We start from the raw sequence: 17,829 nt of genomic DNA, 5'->3' as shown, positions 1-17,829 counted from the left end.
CTCAAGCTGGTTTTAGAAAAGGCAAGGAACCAGAAATCAAATTGCCAACATCTGCTGGATCGTGGAAAAAGCAACAGAGTTCCAGAAAAACATCTATTTCTGCTTTATTGACTATGCCAAAGCCTTTGACTGTGTGGATCACAATAAACTGTGGAAAATTCTGAAAGAGATGGGAATACCAGGCCACCTGACCTGACTCTTGAGAAACCTATATGCAGGTCAGGAAGCAACAGTTAGACCTGGACATGAAACAACAGACTGGTTCCAAATAGGAAAAGGAGTACTTCAAGGCTATATAATGCCACCCTGCTTATTTAACTTCTGTGCAGCATACATCATGAGAAACGCTGGGCTGGAAGAAGCACAAGCTGGAATCAGGATTGCCAGGAGAAATATCAATCACCTCAGATATGCAGATAACACCACCCTATGGCAGAAAGTGAAGAGGAACTCAAAAGCCTCTTGATGAAAGTGAAAGAGGAGAATGATAAAGTTGGCTTAAAGCTCAACATTCAGAAAACAAAGATCATGGCATCTGGTCCCATCACTTCATGGGAAATAGATGGGGAAACAGTGGAAACAGTGTCAGATTTTATTTTTTGGTGCTCGAAAATCACTGCAGATGGTGATTGCAGCCATGAAATTAAAAGATGCTTATTCCTTGGAAGGAAAGTTATGATCAACCTAGATAGCATATTCAAAAGCAGAGACATGACTTTGCCAACAACGGTCCATCTAGTCAAGGCTATAGTTTTCCAGTGGTCATGTATGGATGTGAGAATTGGACTGTGAAGAAAGCTGAGCACCGAAGAATTGATGCTTTTGAACTGTGGTGTTGGAGAAGACTCTTGAGAGTCCCTTGGACTGCAAGTAGATCCAACCTGTCCATCCTAAAGGACACCAGTCTTGGGTGTTCATTGGAAGGAGTGATGCTGAGAGTGAGACTCCAATACTTTGCCAACTCATGTGAAGAGCTGACTCATTGGAAAAGACTCTGATGCTGGGAGGGATTGGGGGCAGGAGGAGAAGGGGATGACAGAGGATGAGATGGCTGGATGTCATCACCGACTTGATGCACATGGGTTTGGGTGAACTCCGGGAGCTGGTGATGGACCACCGACTTGATGCACATGGGTTTGGGTGAACTCTGGGAGCTGGTGATGGACAGGGAGGCCTGGCGTGCTGCGATTCATGGGGTCGCAAAGAGTCGGACACGACTGAGCGAGTGAACTGAACTGAAATATCAGAAAGGTAGTGTGAAATGTACAAAGGCATAGAACTAGTGAAAGCCAAGGTTTACCCTTAGAGTATGATTTTGAAAAGGCTATCAAATTTTCTTTGCTAAATAATTTGATTTGGGCATTATTTATCTGGGACTATGCTCCCATGTTGATTAATTTGAACAGAGCAGCTCAGTGAGAAAGACCCAATCTTCTCACCCTGATGACATAACATTTTTATAAATTCCCCCTATACTTCTAGGGCTAACTTATTTTCCTATAATCTCATAATTGCTAATGTTAATGGTATATAAAAGTTTACAGCTCCTTTTGAGGCAGGGCTTTCTGACCTTTAGCTGGGATCTCTGGGCAGGCTTTGTGCCCACAGATTATGGCTGGCTCCTTCAGGCAATTCTTTTACCTCTGTGTCTGTTGGAAATGATGCTGCATTGTGTAATGGCAGGAGCTTAACTTGGGATGTATTTTGTAACTATAGCCCAGGATGGTGAAAAGACCCCTAAGTGGAATCTTGAGAGACCAGGGCTCTCACCAGGTCACCACTGTGTGTACTGATGCTTCAGGCAAGCTTTAGTCCTTTCTGAGACTCAGTGTTCTCATCTCCAGGAAGAAGGCACTCAGTTCTGTCTTCCAAAAGCCCTTCTGGCTCTGAGATTCTACAGTTGATAAACGTTAAACTATTGTCCCACTGCATGGTGCCTGATTTGTTCTTTTCCATGTTTGTAAAGCATTGTGGTAGGTGCTAAAGTTCCTGAGGAGTGAGGGAACAATACTGGGTGAGGGTTTTGCAGCAGAAGATGTGTTCTCAGTGGGGCTAAGGTGATGCTCCTAAACTAAGAAGCCATGATCCATAGGTTTCTTGTAGATCTTGTATGTCCTTGACAGGGTAATGCTAGTAGCATCATGACAATAGCTGTTACACCATTTACACTGAGTTATTGAGGTCATAAAATATCACCACATGGAGACACCCTAAAGGAAAGATGGGGAAATTGAGATTCAGAAAGAGAAATGAGCTTGAGAGTTGGACTGTGAAGAAGGCTGAGTGCCGAAGAATTGATGCTTTTGAACTGTGGTGTTGGAGAAGACTCTTGAGAGTCCCTTGGACTGCAAGGAGATCCAACCAGTCCATTCTGGAGGAGATCAGCCCTGGGATTTTTTTGGAAGGAATGATGCTGAAGCTGAAACTCCAGTACTTTGGCCACCTCATGTGACGAGTTGACTCATTGGAAAAGACTTTGATACTGGGAGGGATTGGAGGCAGGAGGAGAAGGGGAAAACAGAGGATGAGATGGCTGGATGGCATCACGGACTCGATGGACGTGAGTCTGAGTGAACTCCGGGAGTTGGTGATGGACAGGGAGGCCTGGCGTGCTGCGATTCATGGGGTTGCAAAGAGTCAGACATGACTGAGTGACTGAACTGAACTGAACTGGTATAGTGACATAGTATTAAGTGTCAAACCAAGACTCTTCCACAGCACTCCCTGACTTCCTGTTCATAGCATTTTTTATTCTATTCTCTCCCCTTGGATGACCACTCCCATGGTACCACATATAACTGTTTAATAAAGCATTCCTGGTCATATTCTCCACAGTTGCCTTGATGATATTTGACAGAATATGATAGATTTTTATGGAACTGTAGTTCTAAAAGATTTGCTGAGAAATACCATCTAGTTTTACCTTTAAAGAAACTACTCAGTTGTAGATTTCTCTTCCCAGCTACCACATCTGGAGCTCAGGAGAGAAGGTTGGCTGAACTTACCTATTTAGAAGTAGTATGCTACATGTCTGAAAGGCATTGCCACACTCAAATTGATCGTCTGCTTAGAAATAGAGTCCCTTTTGAATTTCATGCTTTTAAACTTCCTTTGGCGGTTTCCCTAAAGTGAAAGAATATAAACTATATTTACTGGGAAAGGTATCTTGGCAAATTTTCATCCCCTTTGGATAAAAGGAAAATTGCACCTAGTACATAAATTGACATATGAAGTAGTAAATGATTGTATCATGCAAGTTGTTTTAATGGACTCAAGCCAGAATGCTTCATTAACCAGCATGCATAGAATATTCATTGAGGTTAAGGCTTATTATCAGGCCGGGGAAAAAAAGGAATGAAGTAAAGCATGGGAGGGTGTGGGGTGGGGAGATAAATATCAGTGTGTATACTCAGTCGTGTCTGACTCTTCTGCAGCCCCATAGACTGAATCCCACAAGGCTTCTCTGACCATGAGAGGTTTCACGCAAGTATACTGGAGTGGGTAGCCATTTCCTCCTCCAGAGGATCTGTTGTATCCAGGGGTCGAACCCCATCTGCTATGTCTCCTGCATTGCAGGCGAATTTTTCACCCTCTGAGCCATCAAGGAAGCCAGTATAGCAGCTAAGAAAATGAACCAGCAAAAAGGGAACTTTAGCGATATTCAATGTTATTTTAATTTTTCTCTCTGTTCTTTTTCTTTCTTTTTATTTTTTTCTCCTTCCCGGGCAAAGGATTAAGGACAAAAAAAAAAAAAAAAAGGCTGGATATCAGCCTTCAGATAGAATCATCAAAAATCTGAGAATTGGGCAACAGAAAGTTTCAGGCTCTTTTCTTACTTCCCTTTTGTAAAAAGAAGCTGAGGCCAGTCGGGGTGTTTTATATGTAGGTGTGAGATTGTGTTTATACACATCTCTACATGGATAAACATTTGGAAACCACAATGACATTCCCAAAGGAATCTATCCTTAATACAGGAAGTGACAGCTTTGTGAAGGCATCACAGTTGAGCTCTGGTTTTTCCTTCTAGATCCGAGGATTTAATTTCTAGAAGAAATGAGAGCTCTGTGATGTTCCATGGGGCTGCTTAGAATTATAGGTAACTTACTTTTAAAACTTGTCGAATGCAAAGCACCTGAGATTGGCTTAACCTCCAGAGACCTCTTTGCATTCAGAAATGTCTAAAACCACAACAGAAAATTCTGAAGGGTACAGGCAAAAAGAAGAGGCCGCAGAGATTATAGACTTGTTATTCAATGAGACCACATTCCACTCCCACATCTCCCCTCCTATCATCGCTCCCAAACCTACTTTCTCTTACTCTGCGCTTGGGTTTACTAAATGGGCTTGGCCTCTAAAAGATAGTGGTGCCTCCCACATACTGTGGATCAGAACTGTGACCAGGCAGAGCTCTGGCATGTTTGTTGCTGCAATTCTGGTGGATGAAATGTGTGCAGAGAAAGAGAACCAGGAGACATAAAAGCTGAGGTCACAGGGCATTTTGAATTGGCCTTCAATTCTCTTAAAGATCAAACATACCCTTCTACTACCGAAGTCCCAATGTCTTTTCTCAGTCGTTTCTTGCCTGGTTTTACTGCGTGGTAGATTCCTTAGTTGTTATTATCGTCCTTCTCCTTGAAACCATCCCCCATGTTGACTGTGTCTTCCATGCTTCAGTTCCTGTCCTGCCGCCTTGACTCTTCTTTCTTCCTTTCTCTTTTGACTTTGACCATCAGAATATTGGCATAGCTTCAGTATGCTTATGTCCAGCCTTGGTTTCTGTCCAGAGCACCAGAGTAACGTTTCCAATCAAGCGTTAACCTACAGAATTCTCAGCAACACCTTGAACGCATCATGTTGCTGTTGTTCAGTTGCGAAGTCGTGTCCTTATGACCCCATGGACTGCAGCATACCAGGCCTCTCTGTCCCTCACTCATCATGTTTGAGACCAAATCCATCCTTTTCTTCCCTCTTAAATTCCTTGGAAGAATTCAGCTAGTTGGTAGGTCAGCCTCTTATCTCAGCATCAATACAAAGGCTGACTGGGGTAGTACATTTCCTTTGCATCCTTTTCTTTTTGGTTTAATCTAATGAAGATAAAATGCCAACCCACTCCAGTGTTCTTGCCTGGAGAATCCCAGGGACGGGGGAGCCTGGTGGGCTGCCATCTATGGGGTCGCACAGAGTCGGACAGGACTGAAGCGACTTAGCAGTAGCAATGAAGATGACTAATCTAAGGGAAAGCTTCTTCCTTGCAGGAGACAAGGAGAAGGCCTCAGGATCTACTGGGGGAGTCCTGAGCAACAGTCACTGTTAGTCCGCTGGAATCCGTGGTCCACTGAGATGCCTTTTGCTACCTTCACTGAGCACCCTATGAAATACACAAGTGAGAAGTTTCTCGAAATTTGCAAGGTAGGAGGCAACTTGGGCATAACTCTTAAATTAGTTTTTGTGGAGAATCTATGTGCTTTAAAAACATGTACTGTTAAAAAAAATGATAAGATTCAACGTGGGTTTTATATAGACAAAAGCTATAATAGGTTTATAGAATTTTTTTAGTAAATAGTGGAGCTGTTTTATATTAGAAAAAATGCATAGTATTTATATTAACCATATGATGCTATTTCCTCTTGCTAATTTCTTAGCAAAAATTATAGTGTAATATTGTTGAAAAATTGCAATACTTGTGTTCATCTATGTTTATTGCTTATAGTATATATAGATTTTTCTGTGTATAATTAACTTATAATTATTTTATTCAAAGAAGGAATGTAGAATAGTGTTAAGTAGGAAGTCAGATATAGCTCGGTGATCATGTTTAATCACTTTTTTCCTCCAGGCCTTGGTAGTGTTATCTCTAAAATGGACACAATGAATAATTGCCTTTCCTCTGAACTTCACTGGGCCATTGTAAGGTTAAATTATAAAGAAATTAAGAGTATTTTTATATCTTTCAATCTCATCTTCCCAAGTAGATTTTATATTTGTCTCAGATGACTGAGAGGTTCCCTTCTACTATTATTTCAACTTTCCTAGGGAGACTTAAGCTGTCCTTGGACACTCTGAATAGTCAGAAAGTAAAACAGAGCTATAAATGCAGTGAAAAATCAGCCTTTATATTTTCAACAAAACCAGATATATATAAGAATATACATAAGGGCTTCGAAATTCTTGCCTTCTCTGTCCTTTCTATTTTATCTTTATAGGCTGTCCATCATTTTAGAATATCATAATTTTTTATTTGCTATAAATTCAAAATGTGGCAATCTACATTTAAGTCCTTCTATGGTTGGATGGCATATATTCCATTTCTTGTTTTATTTTAAACACACTTCTTCATGTAAGCAAGTATGTATGTGTATAAACAAATAATTTTAATGGATAAAACCATTATTTTACAAAAAGGATCTGAGGCAAAATGTATGTGATTAGAGGCTAGAGGGGGTCTTCTTTCCCTCTAACACGTAAGTGAAGTTGGCTAGAATCCCATTCTGCTCTCAGCAAAAGGCAAGGGTCTTTTTAAGATTTATGTAGATGTCTTCAGGGGTTTATGGTCTCAAGGTTTGCTTCTGATGTCAATCACTTAAAGGCACTAAATTAGTTTATTGTATGGATTATGTCACTCTCCTAATTCACCATACCTCAACCCAAGCATCAACATCAGCCCCTAGTCTGACTCTTAACCACCCAAAGTCATATAGAAAAACATAACACTGTCACAAAGACATATACATGAGAGAAGACTCACTGAGAACTTCTGGGAGATACAACAGGAATTTGCATCACAATAATGCCCAGAACTTCAGATGGAATATTGGATCTTCTTATTTTTAAAAGACATTATTAACAATAATGCTCAGATGCATTGTTTCAGAATCTTGTCTTCTCTTTCCTGCTCTTGTTCTTCCCCAAACTCCTGTTCTTTCCCTCTTCCTTATTAAAATGCAGAGTCATTTATGTTTTTCTTTTTTTAATACATGTTAATCCCACTGAAAGAGCTTAATAATGTATGTTTCCAAAGCCATTTCCTGCCTTTAAAGGGAATCTGGTTCTAATAATTAATATAATATATATTTTGAGGTAGTAGTCACTCTTTTTTATTACAAGTCAAAAATAAATACCACCTGCTTTGGTTATGGCATCCATCACTTCCTGGGCCAAGTCTTCTCTTATTTCTCATACCTGGTATGTTTAAGCACTTATTCTCTGAGTGTTCTTTGCTGGAAGAAATTCAGGGTAAAGGACTAAAAAACAAGTTCTGTTACCTTCAGAGAATTACCACTGCATGGGTGTAATACTTGATAGTGCTTTATTTTTTTCTGCCCTATAGAAATAAAATTGAATACTTTAAAAGGAAGATGAAAAATAAAATATCAAAAGGGAGTGAGAACAAGGTCCTACTGTATAGCACAGGGAACTCTGCTCAATGTTAAGCGGCAGCCTGGATGGGAGGGGAGCTTAGGGGAGAATGGATACGTGTATACATATGGCTAAGTCTGGTTACTATTCACTTGAAACTATCACAACTTTGTTAATTGGCTATACTCCAATATAAAATAGAAAGTTTTAAAAAGGGGTTGTGGTAGAATAACTACCTCCTAGATATACATGTGGAGAAGGCAATCACACCCCACTCCAGTACTCCTGCCTGGAAAATCCCATGGACGGAGGGGCCTGGTGGGCTGCAGTCCATGGGCTCGCTGAGAGTCGGACACGACTGAGCGACTTCACTTTCACGTTTCGCTTTCATGCACTGGAGAAGGAAATAGCAACCCACTCCAGTGTTCTTGCCTGGAGAATCCCAGGGATGGGGGAGCCTGGTGGGCTGCCATCTATGGGGTTGCACAGAGTTGGACACGACTGAAGTGACTTAACAGTAACAGTAAATATACATGAATGCAGCTAGTAGACTGGAACATTACATTTTGCCCAAGACTTTCCATCAGCCAAGGGAAACTTGAGGTTCATATAGCTCTCCTTAGATAGCAGTAAGAATAGCGGGTGTGTGTGTGTGTGTGTGTGTGTGTGTGTGTGTGTGTGTGTGTGCATATGCACATATGCATACATGAGTATGAACAGGGCGAGTGGTTGGTTAATTGATTGGTTGGTTTTCAGTCAATCAAACTACTTTGTGAATCTATTAAGTGTATTTTCTTTAAGGATTTTCTCATTCAACTATTCTTTCAAAGTCTTCTTTTCTTCCTATAAACAGTCTGGAACCTTCATTTGCCAAACCATTTCTTAGTCAAAGGCCACCCTGAGTCCCAGATCTCTAAGAAAACAAGTGATCTCAGTCTGGGATATGAGATGATGACTGCTCTGATCCAGTTCTTTGTGTCTTGGTTTCTCTTTTGTTGTTGGTTTTTCTGTCAAAAAGTTATTTGTGTTTAGGACTTTTTCCAAAATTGGCTTTGATTAATTCTCAGTTATATTAATGCAAAAGTATAAATAAGAATAGTAATTCTGGGGATATAGAGTTCCTTTTATATGAATATTTTGGTATAATACAATTTTTAAAGGGTGATTTAAGCTAGTTTTTTTAAAATTTCTCTTGTGAATGAAATAGGAAAAAGTAAAAGAATATGGTGAAAGTGCATAACTAAATGAAATACCTGAAACAATTTAATTCAATTTGAAAATGAAGATCACTCAGTCATGTCTGACTCTTTGTCTGACTCTTTTTTCAGGCCAGAATACTGGAGTGGGTAGCCTTCTCCAGGGGATCTTCCTAACCCAGGGATCGAGCCCAGGTCTCCCACATCGCAGGCAGATTCTTTACCAGCTGATCCACAAGGGAAGCCCAAGAATACTGGAATGGGTAGCCTATCCTTTCTCTAGGGGATCTTCCCAATCCAGGGATCGAACCAGGGCCTCCTGCATTGTAGGTGGATGTTTTACCAACTGAGCTTTGAGGGAAGCTCAAAGCTAATTGAATTTCCTAATTCAATTTAGGAAACCCACAATGGCAGAAGAGAGGAAATTATGTGGAACTGAGCCTTCCACAGTCAAAATTTTCAAATTATTTGCTATCTAATGGAATAATTTATTTTTAAAAGTACATTTATAAAATTCATTTTTAAAAAATTTTTTACTCAGAGTCTTTTACTCTACAGCACTTGGAATTTCTTTATTTGACAAATGTTTTCTAGTACCTACAAGTTGGGGGTATTATGATTGTGATTAAGAATACAAATATAAATGAGACAAGATTCTTGCCTTTGTGGAAGACATTGTTTAATAAGAGGAAGCAGATAAAAATACAAAGATTTTAAAATAAGTATTAAAGAACTGAAAAAGAATTTTGGATCAGATGCAAAGATGTGGAGACGGTTGAAAGTGCATGGAGTTTATTAGACACAGACAGCTTAGCTGGAGTTGAATCTTGTGTATTTCTCACCATAATTGTATTGGCTCATATGGTACACATAAGTACCTACACTACATTAGGGGTGCTAGGAATGGAGAGAGATGAAGAAATCTTGAGATATCCAGGATATCAGTGGAAAAAGATAACTGATAGAATATGGTAGGTGAATGAGAAGAAGTCAGAGATGGTAGTCTGTCTTGGTAGATGGTGAGTCCATTAATTTAAATGGAGAGAACTAAAAGAAGAGTAGGAGTGGGGATTCTGTTTAGGACATGTTGAGTTTGAAATGTTCATGGCATGTGGAGTTGAGCTGGTTGCCAGGAAGTTAGAAATTTAGGTCTGTTTGAAGCTCAAGAGAGAAAGTTGAACTGGTAATATAGGTGTCAGATCATTCAACAATGGGGCAAAACTGAGTCACGGGATGGATTGGGCTGAAAGGTACCTGAGGAAGGAGCATTAATGGGTAAATTGCACTCAAACTCAAATTTATACTGTCTCTAAGTCCTTTAGCACTGATCTAAAAAATCCCCATCAATTTATGAAATACTATGTCAAAATTTGTTACTTCTTTTACCTATCTCACTAACTCTACATCATTACTACATCTGATAAGTATGATAGTCAGGTGGCCTCTTTCCAGATTCTTGCTTACCTCCAAGCCTTACTTTCTCAATCTGCGCATTCACATACTTTGCATTACTCATATAAAACAGTTGTGAAAATAGAAAATAACATTTTTGGTATTGCTTTTATTATTACAGGACATAATTTCATATAAATTTTGTAATTACATGATATTTATTAATTACAGTCTGCATGTTTTCATGGCATTCAACTAACAAAAACTCTTGAGGTCAGAATGCTATCTCCACTTTAAAAGTGAAGGTTCTTAGAGTGGTTAAGTGAATTGACTGAGGTATTATAGTAATAACTGTATTTCCACATTCAAATAATTTGTTAATGCTCAACGAAATGCCTAAAAACCAGAAAGACATCTCTGTGTGTGCATATTCATAGTCACTGCTATGATACATGATAGGGTAGGATACGGTATCATATTTTTACAACCAAGGTCAGTTATTCTTAATTGTTTCATCCACTTTATATTTGCAACTTCTAGCCGTGTCTTTCTTCTTTTAACCATTTGTTACAGAATTAGTTTCATTTGCCCAATGCACAGCAAGCCAAATGCTTAGATGCTGAGGTTTTCGGTGGAGAAAGGATTTCTTCACAAGAGCCAAAAAAGAAGAAAGGAGAACAGATCTCCAATCTGCCCTCCCCAAATGCAAGAGGCTTAAGATATTTATGAGATAAAGAAGCAGGGTGGTCTGAGGCATGGAGAAAGGTGATTGGAGGCAAGAAAAAGCTGAGGTGATCCGTGTTCCATGCAGGCATATCTGAATTAACTACTTCTTCTTCGGAAGCATATTCAGAAAATGGCAGCATCAGCATGATCTGAGGGTGGAGTTTTTGGCCCTCTGACATCAAGAAGTCATTTTTTGGACACTTACGTAGGCCCAATTAAATGGTCAGAATCTTGACCAATTTGAACCGTCAAGATTAGCTCCATGTTTTGAAAATCAACTTAAGTCACCATCGCTACGGCTACCCATAATTAGAGGCATGATTGATAAGGGGCAATTAAAGGAATCTTGTGTTATATTCTCTAATCTATATGAAGCTTGGTGGGCTTGTGATTTGCAGGAACAATTAAAGTGAGTTTAATCAGTGAAGACAGGTTGCAGAGTGGTATTTATTAAGCAAATTATAGATCAAGGATCTAACTGATAACTGTGCTTGATTTCACATTGTCTTAATGGATTCTTTGATTGTGTGGAGAGTCTTGTTGAGAGGAACTAGTGATTGAGTCCAGAGCTTTAGAATAATAGTGAATAGATCATGAATGCTCTATTGCCTAATCAAAGTGAGCTACAGACAACCCTTTTTTACTTTTGTCTGGCATCTTTCTTCTTATTTTTGAGGGAATTATGAAACTGAACCAATGTTTTAGTAATCAAATGTAACTTTATATTCTTAACCCCCTGGTCTCCCACCACATAGACTGAACAAATATTTATTTAGTTGTTAATTTTTGTTATTTTAATTGTTTGGCTGCTCGGCTTTTGGAGTCTTCATTCCCTGACTTAGGATTGAACCTAGATTGAATGACTAATTTCATTGGTCTTGGCAATGAAAACACTGAGTCCTAACCATTGAATTGCCATGGCATTCCTTAACAAATATTTGTTAAGTGTCCACCTGGCATACTGTTAATATATGCAGAGCAATGCAGTGGATAATCAATGGGATTTTGTTGTTTGTTTAGTTGCTGAGTTGTGTCCTACTCTTTTGTGACCCCATGGACTGTATTCTGCCAGGCTCCTCTATCTATGGGATTTCCCAGGCAAGACTGTTAGAATAGGTTACCATTTCCTTCTCCAGGGGCTCTTTGGAACCCAGGGATCAAACTTGAGTCTCCTGCATTGGCAGGCAGATTCTTTACTGCTGAGCCACCAGGGAAGCCCTCATTGTTGGGATAGCAAGAAGAATAAAACAGATTTTGCCCTCAAGACATTTATAGTCTAGAGGGAGAATGCAAAAATGGTACTTAACAAATTATAATTTAATGTGCAAATACTGTTGATAGAATCAAAGCATTCTATTAGAGCCCAGCAAAAAGAATAGATAAGTCCAGAAGTTAACAAATGTGGAAACATTTGATGTGAAACTCAAGAGTGATTTAGCCATAAAAGCAGATGCAGAAAGACATTTTAAGTAAAAAAATACATGATTAGAAGCTGCAAATTACAAACGTGTATAAAATGTTCTTGGACAAAGAGTCATTTACTTAAGCTAAAGTGTGTGGGTGTATGTGTGTGCGCGTGCATGTGCATATATGCATGGGGAGGATTGGGGAAATGGAATAGGATGAGGAAAGAAATCAGAATTTGTAGGAAAAAAAGCTTCTGCCTCATTCTCCTTTTTTGCTCTATACTCCTGAACATACTCACAGTCACAGTGTATCTATAAAGATAATTCCAAATAATCGTGCAAGGATGATATAAACATTGTGTTCAGTTGTGCGACTTCCCAAGTGGTTTCCATTGTTGGGTGTTGGATGGACTTACTTTTTATTTCAACATGCTTCACTTGCTACAATGGGAGGGTGAAACCTATAGCCTGAGGCTTGGAAAACCTGCTCAGCAAAGGAATGTGGGCCTGCAGGCATGAAACCTGGTCTCTTTACCCAGGGTAAACAGGAAGCAAGAGATGGTTGTAATAAGGAAAACTGAGACTCCGGGCAGTGAACTGCTGGCAGACAGCACCTGAAGCAAACCAGGGGCCCAGTCACTCAGCTGGTAAATAATCGCTGTAAAGTCAAGAATATTACACACACACACACACACACACACACACACACACACACATACCACACACCTATCCTTTACCCTAACCAGCACACAGGCCTTCTGTAATCGGAGATGTTAAAACTTGACCCTCTGCTTTTGAGGCTGGAATAAAAGAGGGAGCCAGGGGTGGGCGTATAAAAGCTTTTAAAGAAAAGTATGTGGCTGGTGGCATTCATATCAAATGACACCACGTTTCTGTCACACAGATTAAGTTCAGGTGTTTGAAATGCTCAAGAGCCAGCCTGGGGACTTGGCCTTTTGTCTGCCTCTCCTCCATGCCCATCTTGTCCCTCTGTCTTCACGGTCCATCTTCTTCTTAAAGAGCTCACAGAAATGACTAGAAATGAAGGGCATCTTATTTGAGTGAAATGCCAAGTTCACTGAATGTAAAGTAGTGTCAACTTTTTCCTTCCAGCATTTTGATTCTGAGGCCACAGAGAATTCTCATGAAATAAAACTTACAATGAGGACTGGGGAGGCATTCTGTAACCCAGTTTCATATATATATATATATATATATATATATATATATATATATATATATATATATAAAATCTGTGGAAAGGCATCCTGACAACCAAGAAGGTGTTACCCATGGAAAAGCTGAGGTGAACTGAGCTTTGGACTTTAAGAAATCATAGTTAGATGATGATGTAGTTAATTATTTATTGACAATACTGATTATTGGCAATAGGCTTCCTTTAATGTCTTTGCAATATGACTCCAAGTTTCAGATTAATCTTATATTCTTCCCCAAACATTCCTGGAAGACATTAGCAGGTGAGCACAACTGCATAGAGCTTTTACAAATCCTTATTTATTAAAGTTTAATCTTTGTAGACGACTTATGAATTTGATGCTATTCAGTTCAGTTCAGTCGCTTCGTGTCCGACTCTTTGCGACCCTATGAATTGCAGCACACCAGGCCTCCCTGTCCATCACCAACTCCCAGAGTTCACTCAGACTCACATCCATCGAGTTAGTGATGCCATCCAGCCATCTCATTCTCTGTCATCCTCTTCTCCTCCTGCCCCCAATCCCTCCCAGCATTAGAGTCTTTTCCAATGAGTCAACACTTTGCACGAGGTGGCCAAAGTACTGGAGTTTCAGCTTTAGCATCATTCCTTCCAATGAACACCCAGGACTGATCTTCTTTAGAATGGACTGGTTGGATCTACTTGCAGTCCAAGGGACTCTCCAGAGTCTTCTCCAACACCACAGTTCAAAAGTATCAATTCTTCGGCCCTCAGCTTTCTTCACAGTCCAACTCTCACATCCATACATGACCACTGGAAAAACCATAGCCTTGACTAGACAGATCTTTGTTGGCAAAGTAATGTCTCTGCTTTTGAATATGCTATCTAGGTTGGTCATAACTTTCCTTCCAAGGAATAAGCATCTTTTAATTTCATGGCTTCAATCACCATCTGCAGTGATTTTGGAGCCCCCCAAAATAAAGTGACACTATTTCCACTGTTTCCCCATCTATTTCCCATGAAGTGATGGGACCAGATGCCATGATCTTTGTTTTCTGAATGTTGAGCTTTAAGCCAACTTTTTAACTCTGCACTTTCACTTTCATCAAGAGGCTGTTTAGTTCCTCTTCAGTTTCTGCCGTAAGGGTGGTGTTATCTGCATATCTGAGGTTATTGATATTTCTCCTGGCAATCTTGATTCCAGCTTGTGTTTCTTCCAGCCCAGCATTTCTCATGATGTACTCTGCATAGAAGTTAAATAAACAGGGTGACAATATACAGCCTTGAAGTACTCTTTTTCCTATTTGAAACCAGTCTGTTGTTCCATGTCCAGTTCTAACTGTTACTTCCTGACCTGCATATAGGTTTCTCAAGAGGCAGGTCATGTAGTCTGGTATTCCCATCTCTTTCAGAATTTTCCACAGTTTATTGTGATACACACAGTCGAAGGCTTTGGCATAGTCAACGAAGCAGAAATAGATGTTTTTCTGGAACTCTGTTGCTTTTCCCATGATCCAGTGGATGTTGGCAATTGGATCTTTGGTTCCTCTGCCTTTTCTAAAGCCAGGTTGAACATCTGGAAGTTCATGGTTCACGTATTGCTGAAGCCTGGCTTGGAGAATTTTGAGCATTACTTTACTAGTGTGTGAAATGAGTCAATTGTGAAGTAATTTGAGCATTCTTTGGAATTGTCTTTCTTTGAGATTGGAATGAAAACTGACCTTTTCCAGTCCTATGGCCACTGCTGAGTTTTCCAAATTTGCTGGCATATTAGGTGCAGCACTTTCACAGCATCATCTTTCAGGATTTGAAATAGCTCCACTAGAATTCCATCACCTCCACTAGCTTTGTTCGTAGTGATGCTTTCTAAGGCCCACTTGACTTCACATTCCAGGATGTCTGGCTCTAGATGAGTGATGACACCATCATGATTATCCAGGTTGTGAAGATCTTTTTGTACAGTTCTTCTGTGTATTCTTGCCACCTCCTCTTAATATCTTCTGCTTCTGTTAGGTCCATACCATTTCTGTCCTTTATCGAGCCCATCTTTGCATGAAATGTTCCCTTGTTATCTCTAATTTTCTTGAAGGGATCTCTAGTCTTTCCCATTCTGTTGTTTTCCTCTATTTCTTTGCATTGATCTCTGAGGTAGGCTTTTTTATCTCTTCTTGCTATTCTTTGGAACTCTGCATTCAGATGTTTATATCTTTCCTTTTCTCCTTTGCTTTTCGCTTCTCTTCTTTTCACAGCTATTCGTAAGGCCTCCCTAGACAGCTATTTTGCATCTTTGCATTTCTTTTCCATGGGGATGGTCTTGATCACTGTCTCCTGTACAATGTCACGAACCTCAGTCCATAGTTCATCAGACACTATCAGATCTAGTCCCTTAAATCTATTTCTCACTTCCACTGTATAATCATAAGGGATTTGATTTAGATCATACCTGAATGATCTAGTGGTTTTCCCCACTTTCTTCAATTTGAGTCTGAATTTGGTAATAAGGAGTTCAAGATCTGAGCCACAGTTAGCTCCTGGTCTTGTTTTTGTTGACTGTATAGAGCTTTTCCATCTTCGGCTGCAAAGAATATAGTCAATCTGATTTCGGTGTTGACCATCCGGTGATGTCCATGTATGGAGTCTTCTCTTGTGTTGTTGGAAGAGGGTGTCTGCTATGACCAGTGCATTTTCTTGGCAAAACTCTATTAGCCTTTGCCCTGCTTCATCCTGTACTCCAAGGCCAAATTTGCCTGTTACTCCAGGTGTTTCTTGACTTCCTACTTTTGCATTCCAGTCCCCTATAATGAAAAGGACATCTTTTTTGTATGTTAGTTCTAAAAGGTTTTGTAGGTCTTCATTTTGCTGCTGCTAAGTCGCTTCAGTCGTGTCCAACTCTGCGTGACCCCATAGATGGCAGCACACCAGGCTCCACCGTTCCTGGGAGTCTCCAGGCAAGAACACTGGAGTGGGTTGCCATTTCCTTCTCCAATGCATGAAAGTGAAAAGTGAAAGGGAAGTCACTGAGTCATGTCCAACTCTCAGCGACCCCATGGACTGAAGCCTACCAGGCTCCTCTGTCCATGGGAGTTTCCAGGCAAGAGTACTGGAGTGGGGTGCCATTGTCTTCTCCATAGGTCTTCATAGAACCGTTCAACTTCAGCTTCTTCAGTGTTACTGGTTGGGGCATAGACTTGGATTACCGTGATATTGAATGGTTTGCCTTGGAAACGAACAGAGATCATTATGTATTTTTTGAGATTGCATCCAAGTACTACATTTCAAACTCTTTGTTGACCATGATGGCTACTCCATTTCTTCTAAGGGATTCCTGCCCACAGTAGTAGATATAATGGTCATCTGAGTTAAATTCACCCTTTCCAGTCCATTTTAGTTTGCTGATTCCTAGAATGTCGATGTTCACTCTTGCCATCCCCTGTTTGACCGCTTCCAATTTGCCTTGATTCATGGTCCTAACATTCCAGATTCGTATGCAATATTGCTCTTTACAGCATTGGACCTTGCTTCTGTCACCAGTCACATCCACAACTGTATATTGTTTTTGCTTTGGCTCCATCCCTTCATTCTTTCTGGAGTTATTTCTCCACTGATCTCCAGTAGCATATTAGGCACCTACTGACCTGGGGAGTTCCTCTTTCAGTATCCTATCATTTTGCCTTTTCATACTGTTCATGGGGTTCTCAAGGCAAGAATACTGAAGTGGTTTGCCATTCCCTTCCCCACTGGACCACATTCTGTCAGATCTCTCCACCGTGACCTGCCTGTCTTGGGTGGCCCCACAGGGCATGGCTTTAGTTTCATTGAGTTAGACAAGGCTGTGGTCCATGTGATTAGATTGACTAGCCTCCTGTGATTATAGTTTCAGTATGTCTGCCTTCTGATGCCCTCTTGCAACATCTATCATCTTACTTGGGTTTCTCTCACCTTGGACGTGGGGTATCTCTTACCGGGTGCTCCAGCAAAGCACAGCTGCTGCTCCTTACCTTGGACAAGGGGTTATCTCCTCACCACTGCCCCTCCTGACCTTGAGCATGGAGTAGCTCCTCTCAGCCCTCCTGTGCCAGTGCAGCCACCACTCCTTGGAAAGTGCTTGATGCTATTAATATCCTTATTTTATAGAAGACCAACTATAAAATTCAGAAAGGTTAGACTTGCCCAAGATCACACAGCTAGTGAGAACCACATTAACAATGTAAGACCAGATCTGTTTGATCTGAATACTCATGATATATCATGTTCTATACTTCGGAGAAGGCAATGGCACCCCACTCCAGTACTCTTGCCTGGAAAATCCCATGGACGGAGGAGCCTGGTAGGCTGCGGTCCATGGGGTCGCAAAGAGTCAGACACGACTGAGTGACTTCCCTTTCACTTTTCACTTTCATGCATTGGTGAAGGAAATGGCAACCCACTCCAGTGTTCTTGCCTGGAGAATCCCAGGAACGGTGGAGCCTGGTGGGCTGCCGTCTATGGGATCGCACAGAGTTGGACACAACTGAAGCGACTTAGCAGCAGCAGCATACTTCCTTTAGTTCAGTGGTTCTCAGCAGGAGACGATTTTATC

The 17,829-nt window shown here is 40.5% G+C and overlaps 1 protein-coding gene across 5 annotated transcripts in view; it reads left to right on the top strand.

Annotated features, from left to right (window-relative positions):
• Positions 1–17,829, top strand: part of TPRG1 (tumor protein p63 regulated 1) — a 164,634-nt gene that overhangs the window by 134,388 nt on the left and 12,417 nt on the right. For all 5 annotated transcript variants that reach the window (XM_004003046.6, XM_042233258.2, XM_042233267.2 and 2 more), the window contains one exon: positions 5,256–5,409. In XM_004003046.6, coding sequence (XP_004003095.3) covers positions 5,256–5,409 — 154 coding nt within the window. The remainder of the gene's footprint in view (positions 1–5,255; positions 5,410–17,829) is intronic.

Source organism: Ovis aries, chromosome 1 (genome assembly GCF_016772045.2).
Source record: "Ovis aries strain OAR_USU_Benz2616 breed Rambouillet chromosome 1, ARS-UI_Ramb_v3.0, whole genome shotgun sequence".
NCBI lineage: Eukaryota > Metazoa > Chordata > Mammalia > Artiodactyla > Bovidae > Ovis > Ovis aries.
The sequence above is the reverse complement of the archived record's forward strand: the minus strand, read 5'-3'. Positions and strand labels throughout refer to the sequence as shown.